Source organism: Lutjanus erythropterus, chromosome 6 (genome assembly GCF_056507025.1).
Source record: "Lutjanus erythropterus isolate fLutEry1 chromosome 6, fLutEry1.hap2, whole genome shotgun sequence".
NCBI classification, from domain to species: domain Eukaryota; kingdom Metazoa; phylum Chordata; class Actinopteri; order Lutjaniformes; family Lutjanidae; genus Lutjanus; species Lutjanus erythropterus.
In genome coordinates this window covers 33,413,045-33,440,253 of record NC_139322.1, presented here as the reverse complement: position 1 = coordinate 33,440,253, position 27,209 = coordinate 33,413,045, and the positions used below count along the sequence as shown (strand labels likewise).

At 39.7% G+C, this 27,209-nt stretch overlaps 1 protein-coding gene across 1 annotated transcript in view; it reads right to left on the bottom strand.

Moving 5' to 3' along the window:
* prex1 (phosphatidylinositol-3,4,5-trisphosphate-dependent Rac exchange factor 1) overlaps positions 1–27,209 on the bottom strand; it is a 99,717-nt gene that overhangs the window by 60,280 nt on the left and 12,228 nt on the right. Inside the window, exons 2-6 of the mRNA XM_084721742.1 lie at positions 16,829–16,894; positions 16,454–16,576; positions 9,493–9,597; positions 4,939–5,040; positions 4,444–4,605 (exon numbers count right to left, since the gene is read on the bottom strand). Of these exons, the coding sequence (XP_084577868.1) occupies positions 4,444–4,605; positions 4,939–5,040; positions 9,493–9,597; positions 16,454–16,576; positions 16,829–16,894 (558 nt within the window). The remainder of the gene's footprint in view (positions 1–4,443; positions 4,606–4,938; positions 5,041–9,492; positions 9,598–16,453; positions 16,577–16,828; positions 16,895–27,209) is intronic.

Genomic DNA, 27,209 nt, shown 5'->3' with positions numbered 1-27,209 from the left:
AGTGTATCCTTACACAGATATTAATTTTTAAATGGGCCTTTTTTGGGTGGCTAAAATACATTTTGTTGCTGACCCTGTCCACAGCAGTACTTCTCCAAACTGTCAACCTACATCTACTATAGGTAATACACTGACTATGAATCAGTACCTCATACATCCCATTTCAAATAATCCAAACTATCCCTTAAAGAATGTAGTTTGATCCATTATATACGATGCCATTTGTCAATTCCAGAGTCTTCATGCTCATCTGCTGCAACCATAGTTTACTTTATCTGAGCAGAGTGTGGAAACTCTGATAGCACTCTCAGTCGAAATCGGGTAGCTGCAAAGAAAACATTCTTGTCTTTGTCAAAACTTGAAGAGTTCACAACCTCAGTGAAACAATATGAAATACAATTTTGACATTGTGAACAATTTGTTTTCATTCCATCGTCAATGATAGGAAGGAGTAAACACAGCTGTCCCCCACCCATCTCTACAATTCAAAACTGCACACTGTTCACCGCCAGAACAGTCAGGCTCAATCAGTGAACCAAAACTTAGCACTACTGCACTGAGTGTTGTCAACACAAAGTAGCTGGCAAGCTTCCCAGCATTACTGCAGGATAATACTGAATTGAAGGTTTTTGCAAATTCATGATGTGTAAGTTAATTGGAGGCAATAAATACTAGAGCGGCAGGGCAGCCCTGCTAAACTGTTACCTTGGCCTACATATGATTTCCTGTGGGAACAAACAAAGCCTCTGTTTTCCCTTCTTAGGATGTAAATACACAGAAATACATGCCTCCATCCATACACATAAACAGCTACAGCTACAGGCATAGAGAAAGGGAATACATGACTGTTGACATAGTAAAGAATAGGTGGAAGTGCTTAAACCTTTTTCTGATCCCTACAGAGAAACCTGATGAAATGCTTTGTACCACTGTCACGCCAAGAGGGAATTTAAAAAATTGTGAAAAAGCAAAAAAAAAAAAAAAAAAAAAAAGCCAAGTCCACTTTACTGTACTTATTCAAGAAGATGTATTATATTACTCTGCAGCCCACCACCTTCACAGGATGTGCCTTTCTTAAAAGCCGTTTCTCGTCAGCTATCAAATACACCACAACCTGTTTGAGACCAAGAGAACCTTTCTTTCTGTATGAAGCAGTGCCAAGGCCAGTGACAAAAAAACCACACACTCTGGTCTTCTACAGTCAACACACTGTGAGAGCTGAAACAAATGCAATGTCGCTCAGTTCGACATACAGTTTTTGCCAAATTTTCTGTGTACAACCGTCTGAATTAAGGCTGGGTGAAATAGCTTAAAAATTATCATTACAGTCTCTATTGATAATTTTTAATTACCTCTTTTTTAATAAAGACATTCATTATGTGCTTTCATTGTGGTTTGCATATAATACATTTATGTGAAAACATTGAACATTTTTTAAATAATTTTTTATTGCTACTGATGAAGGGTCTGTTGCCAGTACATATAGCTACTGTTTTTATTGCTCTGGTCTAGTCTGAATTATACTAATCATCAAAGATCAAGAGGTGTCTGAGTACTTAATTTCTCATTTTATGCTGAAATTTAGAAAATGACTATTTAGAAAAGTGGTTTATGACCCTTTCAGTCTTTGTTAATGAGGTTATTGATGTCAGTCTGGAACTGTTTAAAAAAATGCCTTGTTGATTGACCACAGCATGGTATTTCATTAACCTTTTCACGGAGTGAAAGTGACTGAACTTCAGGACAAATTACTAACATTATTCATTAGTTTTAGAAATTCAGGATCTACACATTTCCTACTAAGGCACAGAAACTGATTTCATAGATACAGATATATGCATGAGCAATCAAGCACATGTTCCTGTCTGAGCTGTGAATGACTGAGGAAACTATTTCCTAGAATCAAAACTCAAACAACCAAGGAAATACTGAGGGATTTAATTCAACATGGATAAGTTTCTAGTTAGTCCATGAGCAGGGGTAGGTAAACCGGCTGCCCACCGCCAAAGCTGTCCAAACAGGACTACTAAAACATAATATAGAGTAACTGAGTTAAAATACATCTCATTACTCAATTGTTAAACGCATCATTCCACTCCAAATCATCTGGAACTAAATACACCCATGTGTGGACTCAGGACAGCCTCCCCCCTTTGGCTTGTAGAGCACCCGTGATCACCCCCCGCCACATCCCCACAGGCACACACGTATACATCAGATTTGGACTTCATTGTTGTCTTTGATGTTTCTGACACTGGGTCCACCAGAGACCTGTGGAAACCCCCTGCCGGCCACACCCACACTCGAGCGTCCATAATTGATTCCCATGAGTATATATTTATGATTGATGTTCATCGCTCCAGAGTTCATAAAGAGAAAAATGATTCTCTGAGATTTTCTTAAAGGTGCATTCCGACAGAGTCTGGGGAGGGGATCGTATTTCAGACGATCGATTCAACCTCATGTTAACTGCACTGAGCCGAGGTGGGGGGTGGGCATTAGTGTGTGTAGAAGTGTATGAGAATGCAGAGGGCATGCCTGTACTTAAGGGTGTATGTGCACACATCTCTTGCAGTGTGTGTTTTCATGCACGTGTGTGCTTTCCTTCATTTATAATGTATGTGTAAACATGGAAGTGTAAGAATATGTGGTGGTGCGATGTGTGTGTGCGCGTGTGTGCAGTGTATCTGAGCAGTGGTAATGCGTCTGGGCCTGATTCGGCACTCCTGGCGTCCTCTTCCATTAGGGCTGGAGGTGATTAGCCTGGAGAGTGGCTGCAGAGAGGCAAGAAGAGCGAGACTAATGCTGCAAGGCTGAGAGCTCGAAGTGAGTAGGAGGCGGGGCAGGGGCAGGGTGAGCTTTGACTGAGTTGCTCAGAAGAAGAAGAGACTGAAAAATTTTCCATTTTGAATAGCAAAAATTACAGTTCGTTTGAGGTTTTTCCCCTGAATAAATCAGATATGCATCAAACAGAAGTAAAAGTTGCACTTTGAGTGAAACTTCATTTCTGGTTAATGACTAATATCAATTGAGTTCAACAATGATTCACACTCAAGCCATTTAGGTAATCAACTATCAGTCCAGTATTAAGCTATTACCAATTTTGAGTGACTCGCAATGATGCTACTACCATTAGGGTTTTACCTTAGAATTATTTCCATTATTCATTATTATTTCCAACGACGCAATAAAAGGCGTGGTCAGTGATTCTGGAGAGAGATAGGTGATTATTAAGTATAAAATTAACAACACTTTAGATTAATGGTTCTACGATGGTTAATTGTTAAGTTTCATACCCAGGTCCTGAAATGCTTTGGAGAATGAGACTCAACTATCTTACCAACCAGTGATTTGCCAAATTTTCCAAACCCTGAAAACAAAGCCAAGAGGAGGAGCAGAAGTCTAGGTTTCTCTCAAACCATTAGAATCAGATTATGCTTAAAGGTTATTATAGAACGTTTCCCCAATGACACCAAAAATAAACTGCATACCTCGGCTTATTTAATTTAAATTTGTCTTCACAGTTTAGAAGATGGAACTGGAGAACCTTTGATAGTTTTGCTTGAAAAATCACAATTCTGACTGATTATCAAAATCACTGATGGTTTCTCTCAAACTTCTGCTCAGCTCCTTCAGAACTACCTTGCTATGGACTTGACTTATACTTGATACATAAAATAAAGGATGGGGGCATCATTGTGGCTAATGCACAAGCCATTTAATAAAAAGAAACACAAGAGGGACCAGAAAATATTCTGTATGATCTTTATCTGTCAGTATACCCAAATTAAATATCCATTCCTTGCTTTTTTGTAATGGTGGCAGACAATTATCAGGGTCAAGTGGTGACATTTTTCTGAGGGAAAGGCAGAAAAGGGGTCTGTTTTGGCAAGCAGATAGTAGGATGTCCCCGTGGGGCCCACTCTCTGGTTCCATCGTTCAATTTTCTTCCTTTCCCCCCTTCAAATGTCCCCTCGTATAACCCTCCCAGTGCATGTGAGACTAGAGCTCTACTTCCTAGCTCTCTTCTGATTGGGCAGTATGCCCGTTGGCATCCCCCTTGGCACCCTGTGTGGGTGGATTGTCCCATTGGTGCCTGCGAAGACAAGGCCTCTGTTGTGGTGGGTGAGGGAGGCGTGAAAAATGCACTGGACCCTTCACTCGGCTCCCAAGCCCTGTTTGTGGCCCCTGTGCACAGAGATGTGATTTGGCTGCAATGGCACTCAACTCTTAAGATAAATGGAGATTGCAGTGGACGGGGTATTTCTAAAATAAGTCTGGAAGGTTTTGTCATGGTTATGTTACAGGACTTTCATTTCTTCCTTCTGCAGAAATCTTGTGTAACTGTGCTGCACTTTTAGCGTGCTCTGAGAAAAGGATGTCTTCTTTAGAACTATTGCCTCTGCTCTTCCCCCTGACACTTTCTCTCCTGCCTGCTCTCACCTCCCAGCCCTCAATGTGGGACTGCAGCTGCTCGAGAGCCTCCAGTTTTTCCATCTGCCTCTTGGTCTCATTGATGTTGGAGCAGACAGCCTTCATGGCCTGCAGAGCCTCTTCCACTGCTGGATAGTCGGCATGCTTCTTAGGCGTCCGCTTCAACAGTTCCTAGTTTGAGGAAACACACATTCAGAAAAACACATCAGTCTTCCAGGGGCATAAAGGTGTCTGTGACCTTTAGTAACAACACCTCTTCTACACGAGTCCTAAGTCCGCTGTCAGAAATACTAGTGGTGGGGAAGATTGGGTGCCTTGAAATGCCAGCGGATATAAAGTTTTTGCTCTAGAATATTTGGCCGAATAATGTAAAATGAGTCACTGTTCAACATATATATAGTACATGCAATTCCATTCTGGTGTTTGCTATTATGTTACCTTAGTTTTTACATTGTCTGAGCAGGCTGTGATGACAGGACCAGGACATTAGTGCAGTGGTTTTACCTTCAGCAGCAGAGGGTACTTGCAGATCCTCTGAATGGGGGTGAGAAGGTAGCCCTCCAGGGGAATATCTGTGCTTTTTTTCCCTCCAAGCAGCATACAGTGCTGTAGAAGAAATGCAAAGCAAATCATATTACACACCAATGTACACCAACATACATTAAATATTTAATAAATTAAGGATTATGTGTACAGCCTGACAGAAAGAAAAATATTCTGTCTGAAATGAAAGAGATAGAGAAAGTAAGAGCTTGAAAATAAAAGGATGTGAGGAAAGAAGATTTTATTATTTTCCCTTACTTAGCATTCTCCTTCTCCAGGGAGTCATGCAACTTAGTTAAAAATGCCAGCGTACAAAAGTGAAAACCAAAAGAGTTGGAGAGGAAAATGTGCTGGCGAGTCTAGCTTTGTCTGGACACAGTGTTGGCTTTACTTTCTGCTAGCAAACATGTTCCACTGTAATTCATCAGTGCTGCACTGCGTCAAGTTACCAGTGGAATTAATTAAAGATTTTTTTTTTAAATTTTAAATATTTATAACTGGGTCTTGTTTTTTTCAAAGTGCATCTTGGTTCAGTTACAGACTAGAAGAGTCCTTTTAACTTTTCCATACCTATTGAATAAAAAATGTTTATCATCTAAGACAGCACCTGTCTGGAAAAACTATTTTAGAGCATCTGCAGCTGTTTCAATTGCTGTCTCATGTCTCTTGTGTCTTTTTCAGCAATAAACAGACTTTAAATGACTATTGTTGCATTTCCATTCAGTCACAGTCTGTGATCTATTACAGGTCCAGGTGCACTAGAATAATCTATCTTTGTTTGTCTGTGAGCAAAGCCTCAGGAGTGGTACATTTCCATATCTTTTCTGCTTTTATAAACAAGTTATTAAACCTGTATGCAGACTGAGACATGCTCTTCATACTAAACATGCACGTGCAATTGTGAAGCAAAAGTTGTAATTGATATGGCATTTTTGTATTTAGTTTCCCAAAAATCATAAATACAGAGTGTGATTGTCATGTAGGTCTGCCTGATTTTTTTTCTTAGCCTGTTTCGACTTTTATTTTTGTTTATTTAAATATGTATTTTATTTTTGCAATTTTATTGTTGTATCAAAGTATACAGACTACAACATTTAGTAATTAATTAATTAAGTTACATTGTTCGTTGACCTCTGTGATCTCTGTGCACACCCTTGGTTTTGGTAAATATAAACCACAATAGTTGCAGTTGGAAGGAAAGCTTCGCACCGCTAAACACCACATCCTGTCACTAAAGCTTCATTTTGGCAAGTCTGTGGTGTTCAATTACTGGCAATAACATGTTCTGGTTTGATCCAGCCTCATTTTGAGATTTAGGTTGATACACATGCAAGTTCTGGACTTGCTTAGGTGTCACGTTTTTACTTTTTATTTATTTGAATTAATATAAATGCATGAAGCATGTTGGTAGCATTTTTACATAAACTAGGGCTGCACAATATAGTAAAAAAATCATACTGTAATTATTTTGACAGCTATTGTGACTGCAATATGATTCATGATTAGTGGGAATGATCACAATTTTCATTTTCTTAATTTTCACTGAAAATAATATTAAAGTCATGATATAAAATTTGTTGGGATGTGCATCAAAGAAATATGTTTTTTAATCCTGAGAACAAGATTTGTAGGCCAGGGCATCTCTGCGGTACTTCATTATAATGCTGTTTAGTCACACATTTTTCCTGTATCAGAAAATTGCAGCAATTTGGATATTGCAGTTGGTGATATTGACTAGCCTTAATGTATATGAAAAGATGATTGTCTTTATGCATCTGTTAAAGAAAACCAACAATCAGGGGCTCAAAACAAAAAAAAAAAGACTTTCCTTTACAGTGCCACGGAAAAACCCTCCAAAATATCCATGCTTTTCAACAAAAGGATCACTGAGAAACCTCTAAAGTGCCCTCTCATTCCGCAGAAGATTTTGGCTTTAAGAAACTGCCCCCGTGAACCAGATGAAAGGAGGGGTTTTCTTCAGAAAGGGGGCTTACAGTTACAGTTATGGTTTCTCTACGCCTTGTATTTTTGCAGGAGCGCAGCCCGTCAGTATGCTATGAGCTCATGGGACGGGATGAAAGATCAAAAGCAGCCATGCAGATAAACCACTTGAGTGTTCCCCAGTGGGAAAGAAGGCAGGAGATCAGTTTGGAGCATAATCATATGGCAATTCCTTTCAACTCGACACAGAGCAGGAGAGGATGGTGGGGGGTTGTGCAGAATTTTTGATGGAAAAATGAGAAACAAAAATGCAATTGATCATCATTGCAAAACTTTGGGATTCCACAAATTCCTAATATATTAATCCTAAAGTGTTTCTCTCCCATACGACCATTTCTATCTAAATCTTCCCAGACTTCCTTTTCTTCTTTTCTCTCATCTTCTGCTTATTTGTAAGCTGCCAGCCTAAAGCCAGAACTCCCTCCGCTCTTCACTCTGACCTCCTTTTGCTTTCACTTCACTTCTCTCTTCTCCTCCAATGCAATTAACACTTCATTTCTACATACAATTTCAGAAGCTCTCTTCATTGTGCGATTCAATTAGCATAAAAATAGTTTAATCCAGAGGAAAAAAATCCACTGGAATTAAACACATCTGAAAAGAAGCCAATGGCAGTACATATTACACTGCCTTTAATTACTATTACAATGATTCGACATGGTCACCACTTCAAGAATTGAAAAACCTTCATTCTGTATCGTCTGCAGTACTACAAAGGAATCAAACATTTTCTTTGTAAAAATCAATATACCTTTGAAGGGCAGTTCACCCCAAAATAAAAAATACATATTCCTCCTTTGGTCTGTAGTGCTATCAATCAATCTACACTGGTCTGGAATGAGTTATTGAGTTTTAGAGATACTGGCTATAGAGATGTTTTGACTACAATCCAACATAATGCAATTAGATGGCACTTGTGGTGCTCAAAGCCCCCAAAAATACATTTTAAAACTCAACAGCAACGTCTCTTTCTAGAAATCATGACCCAGTTATTCGAGATAATCCACAGACCTTGTTGTGAGCAGTTTCATGTAGGAACTGTTTTCTTTCTACTGAACAACAACCATGTCACCACACAGAGGGAACCGTGCATCTGAATGAGAGGTGACATCTCAGCTGGGGAGGACACCATTAATGTTAACACCCAGCACTGTCACAAGCAGGAGTCTCTCATCCATGAGCAGATGCTCACTTCCTTCTGTGCAGTGATGCAGTTGGCGGGTGTACTTCTGTAGTAAGAAAATGGTTCCTACATGAAACTGCTTACAACAAGGTCTCTGGAATACCTTGAGTTACCTGGTCATGATTTCTAGAAAGAGACATTGCTGTTGTTGAGTTCTAAAAATGTATATTTTTTTGGCATTTAGTTCCATTATATTTGAGAGAAGACAGACATCTCTACAGGCAATATCTTTAAAACTCTGCAAATCATACCAAAGCAATCTAGATGCATAAATACAGGCCAGAAGAAAAAGGTGCATTTTTGATTGTCCCTTTAAATAGACAACGCTTTATGTTTTTTTCAAAGTTCCTGTAAATCAATCTTGTTTCTATTTTGCTCACGGTTGCTACACAAAGCACAAGAACTATTCCAATATCTGAGATTACACTGAGCAGGTCTGACAACTGTTTTAATATATAACCAGATGTTGTGTAGTGATTTTATTTTGGAAGCATCAGTGTCACACAACCAACCAATTAACCACTGCATGACTGGGCCAGAGGAAGCAAAAAGCCAAAGCACACAGCAACACTCTGATCCCAGTGTTTCCAGTCTTGTGGGTCAGAATAATACCATGGAAGCAAACCATCAGGCAGCGACAAACGCAGGGCCTCAGATCTCTCAGCCAAACTCAAAAAGGCTGCCAACACTCCACAGCTGGCTGGCCTAGAATCTGCAGATGATTTCATTGGTCGGGCCCCCACTCAAAGGCCCCGTCGCCATTCTAAGTTCATTGTCCAGGACCCAAAGGTTTGGGTGTCAAAACACAGAAACAGCTGGCAGCGGAAACACTATAAGAGCGAAACAAAGTGACCTTGATGGTGGCTGCATCCTGTCCGGACAGGAAGAACCCTCTGAACTTGTTTTTTTTTCTGCCCTTTATTAAAGTGTTAACATGGAAATGGAGGCGATATGATGGAAGGAAAAAGGAGGAGGTTGGAAAGATGACAGAAAACAAAATAAGCAATTAGAGGAAAGAAATGTAGGGCAGAGGAAGACAGAAGGGAAGTTAAAAGCAAATAAAAAATAGGGTGAGAGGTTTATGTGGACAAACACAAGTCTGACCACAACTAGAGGAAAGGATACAAATGATTCATGTGACGTGAAATAATCAGAACATGGAGGGTTTTTTCTACATAATTAGGAAGAGAGAAGTCAAGAGAAATAGTAAGAAGAGGAAGGAAGCCCGTAAAAATGCAGAAGAAGGATAAAGCGATGACTTGAGAGCAGACAAGCAATGCAAAGAAAAGGCAAGACAAGCAAAGCAGAGCAGAGAAGCTGTGGTGACTTACCAGCAGAAAGGTCCTGATGTTGGGGATCTTGTTCAGCTCCATCAGAAGCCGCAAAGCCTTCTCATGATTGCTGCAGTACTCGCCGTACACTGAGAAACTCTCCCTCTGCAAAACAGGACAGAAACACAAGTCAGGATTTGAGACTGGGGGCCTCATTTTGAACTCAAGTATGATTTGACTGTTTTATCATCTCTGAGTCAGTGAACACAGTGTAGAAACAGACGAGAACAAAGTTTCTCAGCCATAACTCCTTCTTGTTGCAAGTTTCCAGCAGCATAGACGCATGAGTTTGACACCAAAGTTTTGCAATGCACAACTGTCAGCATCGATAAAAGGAATTGATAAGCTCAGAGGCATATGATTCTGATGGTTCGGGCAGTTTGGAACCAGTTCTTGATTGCCATAACTAGCTGTGATCTTGTCTTCCAAAAAGTTTGCTTTTATCTTTTGGTCTATGGCTATTCCTGACTAAACCCTCATCTGTGCTTGCAATATATAAATGGAAATCACTGATTATAAGACATGTGCCGTTAATTTAAAGTTCATTTGAGATTCATGGATCACTGGTGTGTAAGTGGACTTCTTAAAATCTGCATAAGCAAAGGTTTTTTATGCTCAGTATCTTTTATGAATTGAACATAAGCACACCATCAGAAATTACCTTACTAACTCCATGCAAAAATCTAGAACAATTTTAAGAAATGAGGCCCTGGGGACTTGATGCCATATTTTATTGGCTAGTTGGCAGCCATGAGGAATCTACTGAGACATCTGACAGGGGGAAGACTGATAGTTCAGAGCACAAACTGGAGAAAAGGCTCCAGTTAGCACAGTGTAATGAGATTCAGTTGTACTATTACAAGTAAAGTGGTGGATGACTACAACTCCACAGCTGTCATTGTTTATTATTAGCACTAGTAACAACATCAGCATTTGCCATGCCAGGCTAGATAAAGTGTTAGTGTAGCAATGATTGGACAGAACCACTAAAAGAATAATGACTCTCATAAAACTTTTTGAGTTGCTCTATACTCACATTCATCTACATCATTTGTTACACTTCTCGTTTTCAAAGTAATCGACATCATAGTGGAAAAAACAGCATGCCAACATATGACACTTCCTCTTCTTCATACATGATAGCATCACACTGTGCAGCAAGACAAAAAAAACCCTACCACTAATACAGGAGCTTTTGTCCAGCTGCCATTTAGGTTTCTTTACAATATGCAATACGACACTCAGGCAAGTTAATCTACTGTAGCTTAAAATGTATTATTCATGCAGCATACTGTAGGCAACAGTGTACACACAGTATCACAGCTGCAGTTGAATTTACACCCCGGAGCTTATTGAAGCCTATTGTGTATTCTTAACTGTGCGACGGTAATTGGGATGTGAAACCATGTGCATGGTGGGGCCTGAGCTTGAGGTCTAGAAACTGAAACTGTCATTTGAAACAGCATAGTAAGTGAAATCTAAAACTGCAGGTGCTCGGACACTGCTTTCAACCTCAACTGAAACGGTGCTGCGCCAAGGCTTTGCATGTAATCCTGGCCTGGTCATAGTACTACAAAAGGAACAGTCAATATTCAGTCACTGAGACCAATCAGGGTAAAGAGCTTAAATTTACTGATTAAGATGTTATCAAGTTCCATAAAATGATTATCCATGACAGCACCTTTAAAAATACAAATGGTTACCAAGTCAGCATCCTGTACTAGCACAGATATGGAAAATAAATGTGTGTGGTTTTTACTCCCACACACAAACGCATGTGTGCTTGTTTTACACGGTAACCCAGCAGTACTGACTGAAGCGACCAAACAAAGCTAAAAGGTCTTTTTTATAGAACTCTGTGTCTCCGCTCAGTCCCACTCTGTTGACCAGAAAGAGGTGAAAATCTTTTGTAGATGTGTAACACAAGTGAGCAGCACAATGTAAACGGAGGGCAGTTTTTAACCACACAGGCAGGCAGGAACCCAAACACACCCAAAGCTGCGTTTGGCAGGGGACTCCAGTCCAAAGCACCACTGGGAGCAACAGCTGGGCCGGCATATGGCGTGAAACCCCAGTTACTGTCAAACTGAGTTAGTACACTCACACTAGACAACTAGTAGACGAGAGCATCAGAGGGTCAAGGCGTGTACTACTTCAGTCTATTTATTCATGTGTACATGTGAAGATAAATTATTTGTATTCTATTATACATATACTATATGTACTTTACACAAGAGTAATAGAAGGCATTCTGAGTGGCAAGATTACAAACTGATATGAGATGTGACAGCAGGTAATTAAAAATGCCCAGGCCATCACTGGTACCAAGCATCAGTGATATCAGGGAGAGAAGGCGCCTGTGCAGAGCCCAAAGGATACCCAAAGACAACAAACCCCAGCCAGAACCTGTTCACTCTGCTGCTGTCTGGCAAGAGATACAGAAGCATCCGCTGCCATAGCACCAGACAGCAGAGCAGCTTCTCCCTCAGGCTGTAAGACTTCCACCATGCAAAACAGTTTGTATTATTTTGATTTCTCCAACTTCTTATTTACTCAAAAAATAATAAATGTATATAATGTTAATATATAACATTGCATTTGTGAGTAGCAAGAGAGGAAACTACAGCTTAATCCAATTATACAACCCTGTGTTGTAAAATGAACAGTTGGACATTGGTGACATTTTACATGTTGGTGTTTCTGCTCATCTGCTCAAAATCATGTCCAGTATATTTAACAGTAAGGTAGTAGTTACAGAGTTAGGAGACTTTACCACTCCCATTACCACTTTGTCATAAAACACAGGCTTCCGTTTTTATTTCAATGAGACCACTTTTGTTAGCTCTGTAGTACCAAAGCTTTCCAGCAGAAAACAAATTCAAGATAGTGTGACAATAAAGTTGATTCTGACTTTATTTTGTCCACCGCACGTAACATTGTGTCATCTGGTAACAAACTATCGATCCAAAATATCAAATATGTGCATACCTTGTATTATGGAGCAAAATGTTAATATGAATTTTGAAGCTTAATTAATTAATGCTCTTAATCTGGGCAGAATAAGTAACTTGAACAATAGCTATTCATAAAACTAGTTAACAGAATATGTCTGTCTGTTTGCTCTGCCCAGCTTCAGAGAACAGCTACATTGAATATGCCCACACTGTGAAATCCAGCAGTAAACAGGATGACATGTTTCCATGTGTCAGTATCCCAGATAGTATGCATGTATCCCAAACAACTTGTGGAGGTTTTATTTGTCTGAACTAAGCTGTTCCAGTCTATATTAAAGAGAGTACAGAAAAAAAAATACATGGATCAACTCATGAACTTGAGCAGGCTGAATATTAAGGACACGTAAAATGTAGCCACAGTATATCGGTTTACGCTTACATGCTCTTGGATATGGTGGCTCTTCAGTAGCTGAACCTGAAGACAGCATGCCTTTCTGAAACTATGTTTACAACCCAAGCCCCACTCCAAGGTATTTCCTTGTCTCAGGTGTCAATAACTACATAGTCAATTCAAGCACACTTAAATGTCTTACCAGAGCCAAAATGTGAACCACAGAGTCAATTTAAAACTCTAAGACTGAAAGACATCAGTTGTACCCAATATAGCTCAAAGACTTGGGTTGTCCCTTTGATAAACATAAGTCTTTATTTGAATTCTTCGTCACTGGAATGTTATTCCGGAGGCTAGATGAGAGGGTAGTATCACACACGAGGAATCACAGAGAGTCAAAGCATAATGGGTGTAGTTCAGAACGTGCATAATGACATGACTGTTGCTTCTTGCACAGTGCTCATGTATACACTCACAGAAATAGAGCAAATATTGATGTCTGTGATTCCTCCTCTCAAACATGACTCACTTTTTCACCTTTGCAGAGTTTGAATAATCCCATGCATGCCGTGATCTTGAAACGAGGGCTTTGACATCTGTGTGTGTGTGTTTGGTTAGAGAAAACAGACTCATTCCAAATGTTTGAATGAAAATTATTATTTGGTAAAAAGTCTTACATTTATTAATAGTGATGACGAAGCATCTCTGTACTGCTGAAGGGGAGTTATAACAACAAATGTGGTTATTTTAATTCAAAATCAAAGACTGGTGCACTGTTTTTTTTAACATCTGCAGCCTCCCAAGCCATCTTGGCAACATCTGACTTTGAATAGCAATGAATCTTCCCATTTTTCTTCCCTAACTGTGAGTGGCAGACAGTCTTGTGGAACAATGCGGGAGGTTAATCAAATCCCAGTCATGGTGTTGACCTCTGGTCGAGGTCAAGGGCTACGGCTGGAGGGCGCCAGACGAGGCCGACCGATTGGATGAGAGGTGTCAGTGTTAGAGGAGACAAAAGATCATGGGTCAAACGTAATGGATATGCAGCGTAACACTTCTTACTTTCAGTCCCCCTATTTAACATTTATAAGCAGTATAGAAACATTTATTAAGTTGTTTATAACACACTATAATGTGTATTATAGTTGTAAACTAAGTGAAGCAAGAAAGTAAAAAAGAAATGTTTTATGTATGTATTCATACTTTTATATAATTAATTTTGAAGCATTAAACATTAATGCTGAAACGATGCATTGGAACATTATTCACAAACATTTGACTGAAATTCAAAAATCATTCAAAGGAATACTTCAACATTTTAAGAAATAACTTTATTTGCTTTTCACTGAGTCAGATGAGAAGATCATTACTCCCTTCACATCTATATGGTAAATATATACCTGCTAGCAGCCTGTTAGCTTAGCTTAGCATAAAAAAGGGGAAATAACTGCCCAATGGTGACAAAAATTTGCCCGCCAGCATGTTATATTAACACGTTATATCTCATGTCTTTATGGTGTAAAAAAAACTTAAGTGTAAAAAAAGAAACTTGGTTTTACAAGGGTGTACATGGTGGACTATTTCTCAACGAGGTGCAATCACTTCCTGGAATCTTGTTGTCACTGCGAGCAGCCAGACAACCTTTGAATTATGAGGTGACCATTCCCCGCCAAAAAATTGTACATATAACCCTTTGTGAATGTGTGATTTATCTTTTTTACACTTTGTTACATTTCAAAAATTCCTTTAGTAGCTCTAAGTCACAGGGAAATAAGCTTTATCAGACTTTGTCTACAGTACTTGTTACAGTAGTAAGAAAAAACAGAATATCGTCAGCCTTCCACTTTAAGACATCCATCAACAAAAAATGTCAAACACAATCTGGTTTTTCAAAGTAAGGATTTTCTGCTTCTATCCTTCTATCCTACATTATTTTAAATGTGTCATCTTTGGCCTGTCTGTCAGACAAAACTAATTGACAATTGAATAACTGACAGATTGACTGACAATGAAAGCAATTATTAGATGCAAACCTGAAATATGTATAAACATTAATTATATTATAGTATTGGTACTATACGTTTTAAATGTGTAGAACCTGTACCTGTGTTTTTATGTGTAGTTTTCATATGACACATCATAATCTGTTGAAAAGAACTGGACTGAAATATTATTCATATTTATTATATTCTCCTTCAACACTATGACTCATCATCATACCTGAAATAGAAATCCAATTCTGGTTTGAGTCACAGAGGTTTCTTTCCTGTCATGGCACTGAGGCAGACTTGAAGTAAACTGAAATTATGAAGAGACCGAGGCTATGCCTCCCATCGATTCAGTTAGAAATCCAAGCACCTGCAGCTTCCCTATTACCCTTCCAGTCTGACCTCTATATCTCCCAGTCTGACCACAGATGGATGGAAAAAAAAAAACGGGTCAGGGTCCTTTAATCAATTTTCCACCCTGACACTTGGCCTGACAGACTGAATGACCGTAACATCTCACACATGTGTGAAGGTACATTTTGATGAGCCAATTTAACCGCCATCCACAGATGTGATTAAACTGAATTCATACTGCAAGGTATGATATAGAATATATTATTATTGAAGGGTAGTGTGGTTCATAAAGTGGCATGCAGGTTGGATTTTAAGCAGACGGTTCTCAGAGGCAAAACTTTCTCTGGAGGCAGAAATGATGTCAGTGGTTGAGTTTAATTTTAGCAGTACCAAAGATCCACAGATGCTTGGCTCTAATATTAGATTGAACCTGGGTGAAAAAGCAAGAGGCAGACAAAAACATGTCGGTCTGTTGGCTCTTCAACAATAAGAGTTTTTTTTATGCTTTTCAGAAACTAAAATTCAAATCTAATGGTATCCTGCAGCCCTGACCTGCAGACTGATGGAGGAATACCTAGCTGAGGTGTTATGTGCCTCAGTGAAAGTGAATTCAAGTTTATCAGAGAGAGACAAACAGAGAGAAAGAGAAGGAGCTTGAGATTGAGTGCAACCAGCAGAAGCATTGTCCCCTCGCTGAGTGACACACCATCTCTTCCTCCCTGGACACAAACCCTTCTTTGTTTGTTCCCTGAGGCCAAACGAGTTCAAATAGAGGGGAGGGGAGCGGAGGGGGTGGTGGTGGGGTCGCAGAGCGGAGAGGAATCTTTGGATGGAGGGATGGACAGGCAAAAAGAAGGAGATGGCAGAGACAGCAACTTGCACAGACTGATGAAGAGAGATGGAGGGCAGAGAGACTTTTTTTTTGCCTGACAGGATGCAGGCCTGTTAGGAAAAAGAGGAAAGGCAAAGGGGTGGTGGTAGCCTGTGAGAGTGTGTATGTGTTTGTGTGTGTGTGTGTGAGGGGGGAGTCCAAGAGATGGGAGGGGTGTTTCATGTGAGAAAGAGAGAATTAAGGGGTATTTTCACAGCAGGCTTTGCACGCTTTCCCTGCATCTGTGGTTACGGGTAGCCCATGAAAAGAGTTTGTGTGTGTGTTCTCGCATGGGGGAGGAATTCATGCATGCATGCGCTCCCACATGCGTGTCCATGTGCTTGTATATGCGTGTGACCGTCTTGCTGTTTTATGTGTGTTTTTGTGTGTGTAATGCACTTACAAACTGGAGGAACACGTGTCCCAGGGCATGCTGAGGGTTGGGTTCAGGCTGCAGACTGGTCTCCACTGCAGACAACACCTTGTTGTGCAACTCCAGGATGTCCTCAATATTTGAAAACAGAATCTATAAACAGAGGAATGATGTAAAGGGAGGGGATACAGAGGAAGGAAGAGATAAAGAGGCAGGGTGGAAGGAAGAGAGAGAAAAGAGCAAGGAAGTGACCAACAGATGGACAAGGATGTGGGGGAAAGAAGGAAAATCTGTGAATAAATATTATATCTGAGAAATCACAATATCAAAAACCAAATCATGTGACTTGCTAACTTGAACTTTTGACCGCACAAAAAAAAAAAAAACTTGAAAAGCCAGGCCTACCTTGACATGTTCAGGTGAGAGACACTGTTGGTCATCTGCAGTTTGCCTGATTCTGTGCAAAAAAGCCTAAAGAGAAAATGGAAACAAAGCAGGTTAAAAAAATAATCATTTACATATATGATAATATAAGCGTAGTGAGTTCTGAATGTCCCGAGTAGAGATGGTATCTAGAACTGGTAATAATCTGAATCAATTTCCTGACTTGTCAGTACTGAAATATCGATAAGCTCCTGGACAAACGATACCACTATTGGTACTTATGTAATGTCACATGAGCAGCTGACAGAGCAAAATGTTGCAGCTAAATGCAACAATTCAATGACACCACTTTAACTTCTTATTTCCACAAAAAAGTAATAATAAATTAACTGTTGAACCTTTTCACATCTTATCATGTCATATTTTTATTTTTGCACCAAAATATGGCCAGTAGAATCAATAAGAGGATCGACACACATCAGTATCAGTATCAGTATTAATGAAATTGATAATGAAACCTTTTCCTGTCCCAGGAGAGACTAATGGACTATCTAATGGGGACGCATATTAATATTTGGCACGATAAAGACTTTAAAATGAAATATCAGTATCAGCCTGATAAGATGAGCCTTAATTATGCACACCCAATGTGAATATGTCTGTGGTGTGGAGGTTTTTTGAAATGTCTAATAGTTAAGTTGCTATTTGCAATAATTGCATGTGCATCTCTACCATCAATGAGGACAGCTTTGAAGCTTTGACAGCTTTGACAGCTCAAACCCCGAACTATTTCATGTGCACACGTGAGTGGTCTGGAAGTGGAAGTCCAGGTTCCCTCTACTGATTTTAAAAGTAGTATGTACAAGTATGTATGTGCTCTCTACCTAGAGGAAACAGATATGTGTAGATTTTGTCACACCACTATGCATGAGCATAAACACACAAGCCTTTGAGCATCAGGCAGTCACATGTACACTCACACAGTCACAGAAAATTGTCTTTCATGGTGCCAGACACAGACATGTCACAGTTGTTTCACATCCCTTAGGTACCAAAGAACTTTTCCACTATATGACGTGTTTTTTCTCACTGTCTTGTGACACTGTGAAGCTCAGTGTATGGATCTGTAGTGGAAGCTAATGCACCTGAGCATTCAGCTGTAAGATACCAACAAAAATAGCTGCTTCATTGTTGCAGTGTCTACACACACCACTTCACTGAAGACGACCATAATAGGCTCATGTCAAGTTGAGCTTTGCTTGTGTGTGCAGTTTTGTCTGTGTGTGTACATGCCTGCCAATCAGAAGGACTTAGAAAAAGGGGGAGAATGGTGAAGAGAGGGGAAGTGAATCTGCAAACAGTTTCTTTTATTCTCTCTTCCTCAATTCTCTGTCTATCAGCCTGTCTCTGACAGGCTTTACCTGCCTCTGTCTGCCTCATCTCCAGGCGCCAATACTGTCTTGAAAAGAAAGGGATAGTGGAGATATGAATCCCCAAACGACCAAATAAAAGTCTACTCCTGTAGCCTCCTTCATCTGGCAGACTTCTGCTGTTGTGACTGCCTGCTTTTCAGCACCTCAAGTCTGAAAACTGATAGCATGCCACGTGGAAGACGGGTGATACAAAGGGAAAAAAACACTGGGTTCAATGATGAAATGAGTGTCACTGGAGGGTACAGCTCTTTGAGCTGATTCACACCTGCCACTTAAAAGATACAATGGTGAAACAAGCAGCGCAATGATGTGTACACAATAGAGCCTGGGCGCTCACGTTAAAGGGCAGATGATCTGGTGGTATCCAGTAGTTTTGAGTTTTATTTGCATCATAAATTTTCAACCTCAAGTTCAATACAATGGAAGCAAGCAAGCATTTGCACCCAGGTGTTAGCAGCAAACAATGCTATTGGGTAGAATAGCCAATGTAGCTATTTACATCCAAGTGTATATAGCCTAGCATGGGAGAGACAAACACATAGCTATCCAAATCCAAGAATGCTATTTGCAATGAGGGTGTAAATAGCCAATGTGGCGATTTGCATCCACATGGCAGAGACAAACCTTGAGCTTTTCCTGAACCTAAGCAAGTAGTTTCAATGCCTAAACCTGATCAAACTTCAACTGAAAAACACAGTTTCCAGGGTAAGGACTTGAACTCTGGTTTCCCAGGGGAGAGACCCGTGTTTAACCCAGTCATCCACCACAACCTCCTCTCAAGAGATTTATCTCTCTTTAGAGATTTAGAGGGGTAAATAGCTGAATAGCTGCCATGTATCTGTTCTCACCCGGGTGCAAACAGACACGTTTAACTTTTACTGTCACTCACAACATGAAAATGACAATAATTTTAACAGTTTTCTTTCCACAGTACTCAGTAGTGCTGGGTATCATTTAGAAAACGGTCAATGTCGAGTATAACACCCGAGTTTCAATACACAGCAATACGTTTTTAATACTTTTTTTCATTTAAAAATACATCAAACTGCTCAGTATATCTAAATGAAATAAAGACTAAAAATAGAGAAGTTTCGAGATCACGATCAAGAAATCTCCTATCAAAGAAATTCAAGAAGTAATGAGTACAAATCTGACCAAACCATTGTTGCTTAACATGTTTCTATTCTTGGTGCTTTTTTGATGCTACATTTTTATTTGGTATTCAAAAAGTAAAAAGATTCAAATTCCAGTCCAAATACATTTAACTAGAAAATAAACAGCAACCCAAAATGTTTGCATGGGCAGATACAACTAGATGCACATAAGAAAATGTTTTATTGTAATTTTGGTGAACCGACCTTTTATAGAAAGCCCTTGCATGCTCTCTACAGTCACACATAACATCAGCCTACTACATGTATTACTTACAGTAAGTCGCTTGCATATAATGAAAGACTGACACTTATAATCACACATTTGCTCTAAAGATAGAGGCCAGCCAACCAGGCAGTCAGGCAGTCAGGCAGCAATCATATCATTTCCTCTGAGGCCGAACACTTTGGGAGGATTGTCTCCAGTTTTTTTTTTTCCTCTCTTTACTAGCTTTTGCGTAGGTTGTACCAAAATAGAAAGCAAAGGTCCTTAGCAGTGAGCTGCGACCTTGCTAATTAAGACCAGTATTAAAGGGAAGCAGTAGTCGTTGTGCTCTTGACTGGTTTTGGGAGGGAGCTGATTGTGCTTGAGGCATACACTAATTAAATCTCCCATATGGCAACTTGTACCGTGTCCACACTGGAGGAGTCACTCATGTGAGAGATTGCTCCCTGGCAGAGAAGACAAGAAGAGGCAGGAAACAAGGCTTTTCCTCAGTCGCTTTTAGATGGTGGAGAGCAGGGTGAGGGCGGGGTGGGTGCCGGAGAAAGTAAATGGGGCAAAGGATGAAAATAAAAAAAAAGGAAAGGGACTGGGGAGTCACTCCTTATTGACATATTAGACAGCTACCATCCAAGCAGGATTCACTCCTTTGCAAAATGTGCCACACAGATGTGGTGACCGGGGAATCAGCAGGGAGGATGGAGAGAAGAAGCAACAAAGAGATCCTTTCAGTCCAGGTCCTCGCTTCAACATGGCCATTCTCAGCCCAGGGTTGTATTGGCTGTCTTCATTGTTCCATCACAAAGCACACAGGTTTATTTGGAGAGAAAATTGGAAGCTTTTTCTGTTCACCATCATGACTGAGACACTGGCTTGAGTAGAGCCAGAGTAGACAACGGAACAGAGCATAAACTGGGCATGCACACCAAGCATGTCTGAGCTTATTCAAACTCTGTTTTTTTTTTACAGCCTGGACAGCAATATATTGAGAGTGTGATCAGAATCAGCAACAGGAAATGGCCTCAAAAGAAGGTGCTGTGAGTATAATTGGAAGGATGTTGACATCTGATGGACAGCAGTTCATTATGGTTGGAAAGCAGAGCAGTGTAAGTGGGCAAACTGTAGTCTGCACTAAATTCGTATTCTGCCATTTTTTGAGCTTTTAATGGCAATTACCACCAGTCAAAGTACCTTTCTGCCAGGAAAACACAAAAGTCAGTCATACTTAGCAGAGGTTACAGAGACTGCAATCTGATTTGTTTTGACTTACTCCACATCCTAAATCTGTAACATTGCAAGCTGACTGCTTACTAAATCTCAGAGAACAGCTACATGTAATTCTAGGGCTGCCACTTGACAGTCAAACACTCAAATCACCAGCCAGAGATCTCCTGGTGCCTCTGATTCTTCAAGCAGTCGCAGGTGTTTTTGTTTGTTTGTTTTTTGTCAGAGCTCAGCTACGTCTGGGGACATTCTGGCCCCCAGACATAGGCCTGAATACACTCCCAAACAGTTACAAAGTTAGACAGCTCACAGAAAAATTATGTGATAACCAATACATTTAAATCTACTGTCATCAAAAAATGTTGTTGCACATTCCTAAAGCATCATTAGCATAGTTAGCTCACATTGGCTCAGAGGACATGAGTTTGGGAGTACAATCCAGGCTTTAACTTCGCTTGTTTACTATATTACATGAATGCTGCTGCCACTGTGAACTTCCCTGTGAACTTGGAAATTCAATAAAGTGTTGCCTTACAAAGAAAAGGAATGGATCATGGAATATCAGTATCTGATTCAGCCTAACAGATAGACTATGAATAATTCCATGTGACTTTTATTAACATGTTCAGATTGACTTTAGAACTTTAGCAGTGTGATACATATGTGTGTGTGTGTGTGTATATATTTATATACACACACACACACATATATATATTCCCATCGCTGAACACAAAAGAAGCAGATGTGACTGTACCCTCAGATAACCCTAAGCATATTACAACTCATGCATCATTTGCATAGAAAGGACAATACCTCAGAGCATTGCACAAACACACATGCATGCACACACACACACACACACACACACACACACACACACACACACACACACACACAATGACATTAAGATATGAGATGAATATTGAAAGAGCCATCCTTTCCACAGTACATCACTAAGCCTGTTGTTATTGGAAAAAAATCAATCATGAAAAACAGATGCAGCAGTGTTGACAAATTCTGTAACTCTACTCTACCCACTGGACACGGTTGTTGAGCTCATTACTTGTTCATCAACATACTGAGGGACAGCAGGATGCGGCTGACGGTCCTTGTTTACTTTCATATCTCCATCTCAGGTGACCTTTCTGCCTCTTTACTGACATCAGCACACCGTCATCAGTGAGGCAAGGGAGTGGAATCACATTAAGTGAAGGATCAGACATTGATGAATAATATTTACATGACTGATGAATAACAATAGCTGTCTATGTTAGTTACGATCGCCTGATTTACCTATCTGTTATGGAGATCTGATTCAGCCACATGCCAGCTCTTGACACATACAGGCTGCAAATTTGAGATAAATGAAAGAGGAGATGATTCTGTTTTGAAAGCCCACAGCAAACTGTGGTCCTTAAAATTATAAACGATAGATTTCCTTGGATAAAACACAGCTATGGATAAACATTGTGGCCTTTCCTGCATAAATTGCCCTAAGCAGCTCACAGCAGATTGTGTGCATAAGATACAGAGTTACTCTCCAATACCTAAAAATAGTGATGACATCAATCAATGTGTTAATAATAGTTGGTCAGATGGGACCCAAATTCATTTTTTGATACCCTTGGACTCATAATAATGAATCAGAGTGGCTCCACAGAGGGGGCTCAGCTGCTGCACGGAGCACAACAGAGATATTGCACATGATGGTCTCTTGCCACAGGGGCGATGGGCTGTTAGGGGAAACTGCTCATGATGCAATCCCACAGGAGACTAGAAACAAAACCATGAAGCTTCTTGACAGACCACAAAGTAGCTTCCAAATCCAACACTAATGTAAGAATTATACCACGAATATTTCAGTATGGTAAAGCCAGTGAAGTCCACCACAAAGGAAACAATTGAAAGTCTTACTAAAAACACAAAACACCAAGATTTACATGCTCCAAAAGGCCTGCTAAACTTGTGGTTATCAAAGAAAGAAATATACCAAACTGTTTTTTGCAGCCATTTACAGTTATTAATATATTACAAATGTGGTAGCTTTTTTTCTAAAATAAAGTAAAATTCTTGCAGTCTTACTCTTGTTGTTACCACTAACATTTTCACATTCTGGTCTGTACATTTATTATTTTGCTCAATTATAGTCTGTGCTGCAGTTATGCAGCATTGAATACTTTGTCTTTCTATTGCTCAGTACTTGTTCAGAATCTTTTCTTCCTTACTTACCCTGAAAAGCCTGTGTACTTCAACAGAAGTACCTGCTGCAGCACACTACTAAATTGTGACAGTAATAAGCATGTATTTGCAAAATGTCACTCATTCTTTAAACTTACTGGCTTGGTCTGTTCTTGTAAAGTGCTGGCATGTGGTAGTGTGTCACTTGCATGTAACTAGTCTAGACAAAAACTACAAATATTTAAGCTAGTTATTTACTACAGAAGCAAAACAACTGCAGACCTTAGGTATGCATTTGGATATTTTTATAGCATGAAAAAAGGTGAGACATGTAATAAGGCTGACTGGTCTAATTTAAACCATAAAGGGCAACTCTAAATGACCCCAAGTTCTCAGAAATAAGCCTGTGTGCTTTGTATAGTATACTAGCTTTTTGTTAGCATTTTCACATCCTCACACCCCTTCCTCAGCCCTCGTCGACAAATTGTTGTACAAGGGTGTTTTCACACTTGAACTAGCAAGAGGTTTTTCAGCACCCGAGGCCGTTTGACCAGTATCTAAGTAAGTATGTTTACTTGAGCGTGAAAACCTCTTGTCAAAGTCAGGTACAGTTCAGAAAAGCATTCTCGGGTCCACAACATAAGTGAAGACCAACCATTCTAGGATTGATCACTTTTTATCTCAACTGGGGTGACTGGTGTAATCAACACAAAAGGTCTAGTCTTATTTTAATAAACTTTTTTGGAGACTTTTTGAGCCTGCACATTATTTGAAGATGCTGCTTTCTGCACAAGGTACATTACGACAGGCCATTACTGGCCCCAGTATCATGCCAAAAACATTAACAACCAAAGTACCAGCTGTAATATAATAAAAGACATCTTCTGTTCTAAAAGTAGCACATTAGATGCAGATGTGACCGCATACAGTTTTGTCATGAATGCAAGTTGCACAATCTGTCCACAGTTTCAAGCAGACATCACTCTTCCTTCCAAACGCCTGACGAAACTAGCCAGGATCCGTGTTCAAGTGGACCGTTGTGAAACTTAGCCCTTACATCAGGTTACATAAGCTGTTGGTGGCCTGGTAGCTGAGTTGGTGGAGCCTTTGAGTCCTCTGCAGCAGCCATGGGTTCAATTTCCTCCTGCGGCCCTTTGCTGTCAGTCCTCCACAAATAAAGGCATGGAAAAGCCCCCCAAAATATTATTTAAAATTCAAAAACATAATAAAATAAAAAAAACAGCTGTCAAATGTGTCACTTGCTGAACAAGCATGTGAGCAGGTTGCAGCAAAGTTTGTCTGTCTTGAGTCACTGTCAACTTTATTGCAACAATTTATGTGCGAGAAAAGCTGAGGACAAGTTACAAAAGCCCAAACTGCAACAGCAGAAGTATGCACGCACACCTCTGTTGGGGTGTTTGTGTGTGTGGCATGCAAACAGGAAGTGAAAACAGAGCAATCACGCTGAACAAAAGCCAACACTCTTTTAGACACCCGAATCATTGACAAGAATGTTTTTTTTTTCTTTTCAAGTAGATAGGCAGCGGTTCAACTCAGTGGGGAAGGAAAACAAACAGTGTGCAGAATGAAGCAGTGCCTCTCGACACAAAAGCAGCAGCAGATGTCATTTCTGGACAGGAAGTGTGGCTTTTGTGCAAAGGAAGTACATGACATGTTTGACTGGCCGCTAACTCGACTGTGTTCCAAGTAAAGGCTGACAGTTTTGTGCTACACATGCAACCACACTGTACCAAACAAATAAATCACATTGTCCTCTATAAACATGATACATATGATTTAAATTATGGACTTTACCCTTAAATTAAAGAGCCACACTGTAATGAAACATGATGAATGAATGAAAAATGTTTTAAGGTACCAAAGATTACAAAATGAGCAGTATAAGATCATCCTATTTATTGCTATGGATATAAAGTAAGTACCGGAAATGCAAAGCAGCTGTCTTCATTATTTATTACAGCTGCAGTAATTAGTCAATTAATCGATTATTTGATCAAAATACAAATAGTTGCCAACTATTTTGGTAACCAATTAATTGTTTCAGTCATATTTCAAGCAAAAACATCTACTAGTTTCGGCTTTTTAAATGTGAGGGTTTGTTGCTTTCATTCATGATAAGAAATGAAAGTCTTCAGGTTTAGGATAATTGGTTGGACAACAGAAACAATCTGAATACGTCACTTTGGGAAGTTATGACGAGCATTTTTCACTTTTTTTTTTTACACTAGAAAACTATTAATTTATTAATTTAAAAAAATAGTCTGCGGATTAAAGGACCAGTGTGTAGTATTTAGTGGTATGCAACGGTGGCCACAAAACTTTAAAAGAAAAAAACACACAAAAGGCCGTATCTAGAGCTTGGTTTGTTTGGTTTGGAAGAGGACTTACACCCTATGTAGATATAAACAGCTCATTCTATGGTGAAGAAAACTTTTCTTATACATTAATACAATTAATACATTAATAAAAACATACCAAACTAGATTCCATTTCTGCTAATAAATCCCCATAAATCAAAATACACTGGACCTTTAATACATAATGATAATAACTGTTAGTTGCAGCCCTAGTGGATGAGTACTGTGTAAGTATTGTAAAGGAACAGGTAGGGATGCAAAGCAATTATCTTCACTGTTTAAAAATTTACATGCCAACCATCACAGTACCTGGCAGACTGAAAAAACATGTCTAATCCTACATGCATCATCACCTGCCACCCTGGACAGTGGGATCACTATTTAACACCAATAACTGGTCTTGTGTCATAAGAGGTATCAGGCATCATCTCATATGACCACCAGCCAAAGGGTTAGTTGTGGGTTGGGGGGGCTGCTAAATGTTGAGGTTTATCAGAGCGAAGAGGGGCCAGACAGTAAGGTGTGAAGATACAGAGGGACCATATGCTGGTGTGGGTTCAGTGTTCGCTCCACTGGACAGTGAGTAAGAGGCCTGCTGCCTTCACGTCTGCCTTGTCTGTCTCTGAAAAGAGCTTTCTACCTGCAGCAAAGCCAACCGCGTAACATGAACCAACAACAGCTTCACAATTTTGAGTCAAGGTCTAGAACCCTTTCAATCATCATGAAAAAAGATAAACACACATCACCATAAATTTCATCAAGCTGACCGTGAAACAAGCATGTACATCTACACTTTCTTAACAGCAGTCAAATTTAAACAAATACAAATAATTACTCAAGAAACTCTTCACAGTCACAATTATAATAGTTAAAAAACACAGCATGGAAATAACTAGAGAGAAGTAAGAAAACACCACAATTGTCAAACTAGGTCAAGTTGCAACATTGGCGAAAGTCAGGCGTACAGTCAGCCACATAGTCACACTGCTGCTGGCAGGGGATGTTGCCTCAAGAGTCACTCAGAGTCAGCTTCGGAGGATCCTTTTAATTTGCCTGTTTACGTTCAGTAAAGGTTATCCATATTAAACAGGGATTAATGAGAAGATGAATGTCTGCAAGAGCATGGCCACATGGCACCTTGACTGACATTTTGGAGGCTGTGGTGTTGTTGTACTGGACTGCATTATACTGAAAGGTGTTTCTAGTGTTTTGTACAGAAAAATAAGAAGGACAGTGCCAAAAAACCGTCAGCTGCTGCTGTACAAGACAAGAAAAGAAATCATGAGGGTTCAGTAAAAACAGGGTATTTCTGTCTATTTTAGGTCCACAAACCAACATGTGAACAAATAGATATAAACAGATATATCTGAATACTACATTCAGAAACATTTCTCTGTATTCTATTGCTCTCACCGACTAGACAAAGAGATCAACGATATAATTGGATTCAGATGAAACACTGACATAAATGCCAAAGTCGACAATCAGTTCTTTCATGTTCATTAACCTCCATTTGGTAAGCATACTCTCATGGAAACCAGAGACACAGAAGTCCTGGCATGTTACATAAAACTGATGGCTTATGTACTTGCTGCTGGTCATAAGAGCAAGAGAACATTTATATGTAATAAAAAGAAATTCCATTGCAAGACGGCGTAATGGGTATACACGTCAAATATTTCCATGACCATTTCCTTGATGGAACATTTGATAGAGCTGCCTCATAACAGAATTAGTCTGTTTATTGATGGGCCAATCAGATTCCCATCCTAATTTTCAAATATCAAACTTGATTATGTTCTTTTGCAGCGGACT